This window comes from Peromyscus eremicus, chromosome 20, assembly GCF_949786415.1.
Source record: "Peromyscus eremicus chromosome 20, PerEre_H2_v1, whole genome shotgun sequence".
Lineage (NCBI taxonomy): Eukaryota > Metazoa > Chordata > Mammalia > Rodentia > Cricetidae > Peromyscus > Peromyscus eremicus.
In genome coordinates, this window is record NC_081436.1 from 727,419 (window position 1) to 735,770 (window position 8,352).

General features: G+C 51.5%; 1 protein-coding gene across 1 annotated transcript; it reads left to right on the forward strand.

The window, feature by feature from the left end:
* Positions 1-241: 241 nt before the first annotated feature.
* On the forward strand, positions 242-2,710 carry Hoxc5 (homeobox C5). The gene is made up of 2 exons (XM_059247615.1): positions 242-802; positions 1,493-2,710. The coding sequence occupies exons 1-2, from the start codon at positions 349-351 to the stop codon at positions 1,705-1,707; spliced, it is 669 nt and encodes a 222-aa protein (XP_059103598.1). The 5' UTR covers positions 242-348; the 3' UTR covers positions 1,708-2,710.
* Positions 2,711-8,352: the final 5,642 nt, after the last annotated feature.

An 8,352-nucleotide genomic window follows, 5' to 3' on the forward strand; every position in this document is an offset into this window, starting at 1 on the left:
CCCCCCATTCCAAGAACCATTTTTTTCTACCCCTGGCTTCTCTTTCTCTCTCCCTCTCCCCCCCACCCCCCCACCCCGGGTTGGGCTTTGCCAACATATCAAGATGCGTTTCGCCCGCTTCCATCACTAACCTCCCGGAGGTCATCAAGCCAAATTTATGAGTGGCCGCTCCAGTCACGTGACTCTATTTAAGGCTCCCTTATTTGGGAAGAGCGCATAGGATAAAGAAAGAGATATCTCCACCTATAAATTGTGCACTTTGGAGAACAAAAAACCCCTCAACTTCAAAGAGTCACAAATCACCCTTAATCAAAAAGGGTGCAGAAATTTTTTTGGGCCCTCCCCGCCATGAGCTCCTACGTAGCCAATTCATTCTATAAGCAGAGCCCCAATATCCCTGCCTATAACATGCAAACTTGTGGGAACTATGGATCGGCCTCAGAGGTGCAGGCATCCAGGTACTGCTACGGCGGATTGGACTTAAGCATCACTTTCCCACCGCCTGCGCCTTCCAACTCTCTCCACGGGGTAGACATGGCTGCCAACCCCCGGGCTCACCCCGACCGCCCCGCCTGCAGCGCCGCGGCCGCTCCGGGACACGCTCTGAGCAGAGACGAAGCGGCTCCTCTGAACCCCGGGATGTACAGTCAGAAGGCGGCTCGCCCGGCGCTGGAGGAGCGAGCTAAGAGCGGTGGGGAGATCAAAGAGGAGCAGGCGCAGACAGGGCAGCCCGCCGGACTGAGCCAGCCACCGGCCCCGCCACAGATTTACCCGTGGATGACCAAACTGCACATGAGCCACGGTAAACTTTAGGACTTCATTTTGCGCGCTCGGGTCCGCCTGGGTTTTATAGGCCATGCGGGGCAAATAAAGAAAAAAAACCTGCGGCCATAAATTTTACGATCCAGGCATCAATGGCTCGTAAAACTGTCCACTAAAAGGCTTAGAGGCTGTGTGCGCCCAAATTTACGACGACATAATTGGATCATAGGAACAAAACGTGTATAAAAGGCAATATTCAATTTTTGGGGGAGAGGGAGGGAGTTAAAAAAATAGAGGGATCTAAAGGGTGAGGAGCACGGGGCTCCAGAGTGGGGATCCCCCCGCGGGCTCCCTCCCTCCCCTGCGGAGCCCGCTCGGCCGGTGCTCGCGGCTCCGGAGGATTCCAGCGACTCGGGAGGGGCGGGAGGGGGGTCCCCGGTGCTCGGATCTCGAGGGTGCTTATTGTTCGGTCCGAGCCTGGGTCTCCCTCTTCCCCCCATCCCCCCTCAGCCCCTCCGGCCGCAGAGTGAAGGCGGCGGTGGAAAGTTTCCTGCCCAGGCGGAGGCGCTTCTCCCGGGGTCGGGCCTGCTCACTTGCGGCCCTTCTGGCCTGTCGCGCCGCGCTCACCTCCACTCCCTCCGACCACGGGTGGGGGCCTGGGACTGGGGTGGGACGCTGAGGTGCTGCACGGTATTCACCCCTTCCTGGCTTGGGGGGATTTATGTTCCAGAGACAGATGGCAAGCGGTCCCGAACCAGTTACACGCGCTACCAGACCCTGGAACTCGAGAAAGAATTCCACTTTAACCGCTACCTCACTCGCCGCAGGCGCATAGAAATCGCCAACAACTTGTGTCTCAACGAGAGACAGATCAAGATCTGGTTCCAGAACCGCAGGATGAAGTGGAAGAAAGATTCCAAAATGAAGAGCAAAGAGGCTCTTTAGAGGAAGCGGGGAGCCTGCAGAGAGCACCCCAGTCGGCTTCGGTCCCTGCGCCCTTCCTTTTCGGTTTTCCTCCTTCTAGATTTTTGGGGCGGAGGCTGGAGCACTGGCTCCAGGCCTCCCAGACAAAAGCGCATTTCCTTGGCATTCCGAATCCCCATCGACCCAGGGTTCTGCAGGACCGCCTGCACTGCCCATCTCGCCTCAGCTCAGCTGAGCACCCCAGGCCCAGGACACACTCTTAGAGGGTTTGCCCGCAGGGCTGCGGTGTGCTACCGGCCGGTGCTGGATGAGCCTCAACCTGGGCTGCCTCTCCGGCTCCTAGCCAAAGCTAGGCCAGCTTGAGTTAAGGTGAGACAGACCGGCCGCAACCCCTTAGCCCCGACCTCCACCTCACCCTCTTCTTTGTTCCTGCCTAGGCTGGCCAGGCCGCTGAAGGCCGGTGGTGCCAGGCAGAGGGTATGACCAGACTCGGGGTGCTTTCCTATAGCAACTAACCTTTATAGCTTCTAAACTCGTCTTTACTTATTAATGATTTGCATATGAAAGAGAGGTGAGTGAAAGTGGGCCTGTAGCCCTGGAGGTTGTCCTCTGCTCTCCAAACCTTCTAACCCCTCCCCAAAGCCCGGGAACCTCCCCAGCCTGGCCTGCTGCATGCCCTCTCGGGTTCACAGACCCAGCCTGCTACCTAGCTCAACTATTGGGGTCTCTTGCCTTTGGACCCCAGAAAGTGGTTCTTGAGGCTCTTTTGCTATCCTGTATATCTTGCCATGACTTTCCCACCCTCCTGCCCCACTGCAGTCGCCCAACTATTTATTGACTCCAGATCCTTCCTGAAACTATATTTTGTCATAACAAATAAAGACGAAGAAAGAACAAGACTAAAGACGCAATGACTTCTGTCTGTTTAGGATCTGCTTTAAGTAGATGTGTCTAAATAGGCTCTGAAGTGTAGGGGGGGCTGTTTTTAAGCCATCCCTTTAAAAATATTTTTAAACTGCAGCAAGAATAGGGAAATGTAACTGAGTTCCAAGAAGGACCTCTGGGGTGAAGGGGATGGGTACTTGAGGGCTCCTGTACTGGTGTTTCCTCATGCTGTGGGTGTCTAAGGCACACAGTATTCTCACCTTGACTAAAAAGACTTGAGGCTTCTCGACTGTCTGTAGTCTGTACTTAATGCCAGAATATACCAGTGGCTCCGCCGGCTGAGACTCAGGCTCTTCTGGGTCTCAAGATCTCTACTGGGTCTGGGTCATCCCTGAGGGGCCTTATGGACATAGAAGGAAGGCTGAGTCCTCACTCAAGGGATGTGTTTGACCCCAGAAGGACTCCCAGCAGTAGTTGGTGCTGCTTGGTAAAGAGATGGGGGGAAGGGGAGTTGGCCAAGGTTTGAGATGCACTTCAGCTTTCTAAAACATGGACTGGGGTGGGGGACTAGGAGGACAGGGAATGTAACCTGCACTGTGTGCATTCCTGCCTCACCTCTGAGAAAACAAACTGCTCTCTCTCTTCTAGATCTAAGCCAATGAAGAACAGTTAACTGGATTAAGAGCTGCATAGACCAGTGTGGGAGTCATGTCTGTTTGCCATCATTTATCACAGTCTCTGAGATTTTGTATGGAGGGGGAGGGGTCACAGCTAATTCAGGTGGGGCTGGCCTAGGCTCATGCTCTGCTCAGCTCCACTCCAGGCTCCTGGGATGGGCTGGAGGAGGAAGTACTTTACAGGAGAAACAAATGTAGGATGGGTCCATAAAACTTTACTGCATTTCCTTTCCAGCCTCCCACAACGGGGTGATTTCCTGGAGCCAAGCCTAGTCCCACACACACACACACACACTGGAGGTGTGGGGATCTAAAATTGGACTAGGGAGTGCTCTATACTAGGACAGAAAGGGAACAGAGTGGCTCTGGGGAGGGTTAGGGAGATTTCTTTTTATGATTATTAATGTTGATGCTCCTTATATTATTAAAGGACTGACTTCACTGCATCCCACTATCTAAGCTATCGTGTCTGTCATTTTTAGACACAAGAGCCTGTCCTCATTCCACACTTGGCATGTAGAAGGTCTCAATGAGTGTTTGTTGAACTGTACCCATTACCTCCCTTCCCTTCCCTCTGTGCTCAGGAAGGTCAGAGCACTGCTAAAGTCTCCCTTCATCTTGTACCCTGAAGACTGGGCAGTCCAGCCCCAACCAACTCTCTTCCTCTCCTCTTTCTTTTCCTCTCTCCCTTTCTTCCCCGCCTCTCTCTCTCTCTCTTTCTCTCTCCACACACACACACACACACACACACACACACACACACACAGTGAGAGAGAGAGAGAGAGAGAGAGAGAGAGAGAGAGAGAGAGAGAGAGAAATAAAATATGTGATTTTCTTCAGGGAGTTATTTTAATTTTTTCTACATGCTGAGTTAAACCATTGGATGAGCACTGAAGCATGAAGAAGTGCGGGCGGCTCAGATGGGTAACAGTTAAGTAAGGAAGAGGCTATGGCGCACACTCACCGGTTCCAGCCTCCCAGGCTTCAGGAGGCCCTGTGCTTCCTCCCTAGAGAAACACATCAGGGCTTGATGAACCAAGGGCTTGATGGGGAGGGAACAGGGGTTATATTGATCAGACCTGCCTGGCAAAGTTCACCAGCCCTTCTGTGGGTTGTTTGCCTCCTCCAGGCAGGCCCGAACTTCTTATTCCCTGGAGGAGCTAGCTGAAGAACCGTCTTAGCTTGCCCAGGCTTGGGGGGACAACCGTGCCTACCAGCTCTCCTCCTTTCTGTCACAGGCCTGAGCCCTTGTCCAGCCACAGCTCCACAGTGCTGCTGGCAGAGGCAACCAAGACAGAAGACACAAAGCCAGAGGCCTCAGACCACTCTTGCACTGGGGTCGGTGAGGCCTAGAAATTTACTCTCTCTTTGACCAGAAGTTGCTGAGAGTCTACCCCACCAAGCTGCCCCTAGACCAGCTTTCTAGTTCCAGGGCTTAACATTGCTCTGGGAGAGTAAATGGAGGGGCTCCCTGGTCCCACAAGGTGATATTAGAGCCAGAGCCCATCTCTCTGCTTTGCCCTAGAACCCACCCACTCTGGCAGCAGGAAAGAAGGGGAAGAATCATGACTTACCTTCCGGGGGAGTGGGAAGAGGGGACACGGCCCACTCTGAGCAATTAGAGAGGAGAACAAAATAGGAAGAAAAATGTCAACACCACCTCGAAGGCATCAGGTCCTTCTAGAAATAAGTAAGTAAATAAATAAATAAGGATCCACCTTCTCCCCCCTCCCCACCCTGCAAGGGGGTGCGGGGAGGGGCGAGGGAGCAGCTCTAGGGCTTTTTAGTGTAACTGAGCATTAGAGACATAGGAAAGGCTTCTATGTGAATTTAGGAGTTTGAAACTTTTGGAGGTTATTTATGTGAATGGCCTGAAGGCAAGCCCGTGAGTGGCTCTTGGGGGACCACGTGATGTCATTAAACCAAGTTTTATGGTGTAGGGAGAGCTGACAAACCCACAATATATTTACATCATATATAATCTTAACTGTCCAGCCACGCAGCTGCTGGTGAGGTTTAATGCTAGGACAGAGGGCCTGGCAGTTAGAGGGGATTACGGCGCTGGGGATGATGGTGAGAGAGGTTACATCTCCGCAAATGAATCCCAGGCGATCGCTGTAAGTTAATTCTCTCCCCCCTTTCTCTCTTTCAGGCCCTTTCTCTCATTTACCTAACTCCCTCCCTGATTTGAAAGAAGAGGATTCTCACTCATTAAGGGGGAAAAGAAAAAGGCTTCCCTAGACTTCCTCAGGCCCGGGTGGGAGAAGAAGGGGAGCTGGGGGGGGATGTAGGAAGACGGAAGACCTTGCCTCCCTAGATCAGGCCTCCCCTCTGCAGCCTCCGTTCTGCCTGGCTGCTAGTCAGCTGGGTTAGAAAGAGGCCTTGCCTCTTCAGAGTTTTGCAAGATCTTCCTGACCCTCTGTGGGTTGGGAAGAAAGCCAAGCCAGAGCCAGAAATACAGTTTCTGGTTGCAGAGGCTTTACAAACCCTAAACACGAGGGCAAAGTGCCTCTGGGGTCCCCTGTTCCACGGAGAGGCCAGTTCATCTCTTGGTCAGTAGCCAAGAGTACATGCAGGGTAGGAAGCTGGGGAGGAAGACAGGGAAGGAGAGCTGTATTGCTTCTGAACTCACAGACTGCTGCTTGGACTGATCTCAAAGTCTTACTACTAGGCCTGGGTGGGCAGCTACCCCAGACTCCTAAGTCCAGGGCCTGAGTGTGTCTTGGACCCTTAAGGCTCATATCTTCCCCCAGTCCTAGCTACTGGGTCCCTTCCAGCATCCTCAGGCTTTCCTAGATAAAGCTAGGCCCTGGAGACCTAGAGGTCTCTGCTTAGTGTGCAGCCAATGTATGTTGGATGTGGTTAAGCATGGAGGGAACATATTTGCTAGGCTCTGGAAAGCCCCCTACCTGGGGGTGGGGAGAGAAGAGAATGTGGCTCCCTAGGGATGGAACTAGCAGGACCCCAATTGTGCAAGGTATCTGGAGCTCCCTTCAGGTTTCTATCAAGGAGTATCAAAGAAAGCAAAAGCAGGAGGCATGTGTCCACCACACCTATGAGGTGCACCTCCCTGGGTGTTAGGGGAGCTAATCCAGAAGTAACTTGTGAACTCGGGGGTACTTGCTGCACTGGCTGGTTTCAGGAACGGGGGAAGGGGAGTGGAGGAGACCACCTTCCAGAAGAGAGGACTGCAGTGAAAGAGAGGGATCTGTGCACCTGCTTTGTGGAGTGATGCAACTGTGGGAAGGAGATGGCATGCTGTTAGCACAGTCCAGGGTGCCCTGCTACAAGCAAGCACGGAGTAGAGATCAACAATTGGGCAGATTTGGGCAGAGTAAAGGCCCAACTTCATTACATCCCACCTGTGCTTAAACTCTCAAGCACTAAAAGCTTGGGCCCCAACATGGAGGGCTCCTCTGATACACTCTCTCAGGACGGGATCTTGCTGCCTCCACCCCCTTACCCCGACCTTAGACTGTCCTCCAGGAGAGCTTTCAGAAAGTTTCCTCCTTAGACTCTGCCGGCTCTCTCTCTCCCACCATCAATCTGTGATTTTGAGGGTTTCTGGAAACGTTCTGACCCAAGCATCAGGAAGATGGGCGTTTCTCTCGATCTCTGACAGGACTGTTTCCCTCTCGGGTCTCCCCAGGATCTTAGTGGAATCCAAGGCCAAAGCCGCACTCTCTGGTAACATTCCAGCACCCTCCCTGCCCCACCAATCTCAGTCCTTTCTCTTTTTTTCTGAGCAGAGGGCGAGGTGAGAGCGTCTCCACGTTTTATGGATTTACACAGCATCTCTTGAGGGCATTCAATACTTTCTACCCCCCTTTTTCAGGTTCAAAAGTTCCATTTCAATATTTTTCCTTCTTTCTTTAACAATAGTCCCTCTCTCCTTTCCCATGCCTAGGTCGATATACGTGTGTGTGTGTGTGTGTGTGTGTGTGTGTGTGTGTGTGTGTGTATTTAATGTTTTTCTGGTCTCACCTGGAAACGGGCAAACACAAAAGAGAACCGAGTGTCTTGGTTTTCCCACCCTCTTTTGTAGATGAATTTGAGATGGGGGATGGGTAAACAATCGGATACCAAAGATGCCCTAGCCTACCCAGAAAGCTTTTAATTTTGTTCCTAGGTCTTTAACCCCAGAAGAAGCAAAACAACCAATCAGGAAAGTGTTTCAGCGGAGTCACATGCCCCCACCAACCAATCAGCAAAAAAGTGCTTGGATCAGTGTCTGGATCTGGCCCCCTCCGTTCTTCCCTTCTTCCTCCTGAACACTACTTAAGGACCCGAGTTGGCCCTAATTCAGTCGGGGGAGCGGAAGAGTGGAGGGGAGGAGCTACATTAAGCAGCTTCAGTATAGAAGCTGTTCTGAGGAGTCTCCTGTGTCTCTAGTTTCTAACAAAGTTGTTTGTGGAGTCCCAGTTTTTCGGGGATCTGAAGTTGTCCTGGCATCTGGAACCAGCCTTGTTTGCTGGTGTGACCCTGTTGGATACTCTGGCTTTCAGGAGGTGACTCTGAATTAGGCTACACAGCAAAAAGGAGTGGAGCTACAGCCCCAATCCAAACTCTGAGTTGCTTCCTACATACTCGCCTTTCTTAGCTTTTGGAGTTTTCAACCTCCTACGATCCTCTTAGGGACAGGTAGGGCGCTTAGAAGATTAACTTTATGGAAATGCTCCAGGAACAATTAGCTTTATCAGACTGCCTCAAGCATGCATAGTTGGACATGGTAGCAAAAGTGAAGATGGGTTTTGAAAGTTATGTTTGGTACCTCTAGTTTGTCAAATGACTTTAACACAGTTAAGGGGAGTCTTTTTCTAAACAAATGAGTGAACTGAAAGAGTCTTCTCCCTCCATATTCAACAACTGATGGATTTGTTTAAGCCACTTTCCCTTCCTTTCTTTTTAACAAGACATAATAAAATTGACTGGAGAGTGTAGCTCAGTGGTAGAGCATGTGCTTAGCATGCTTAAGACCCTGGGTTCAAAATATACATATATTAATATACATAATGATAAAGTAGATGATGATCCTGTGTTTATGCTGCCAGAAGACACAGTCGCTGAAGGTGTGTGTATTTTGACATGGTATTTATATGACTCA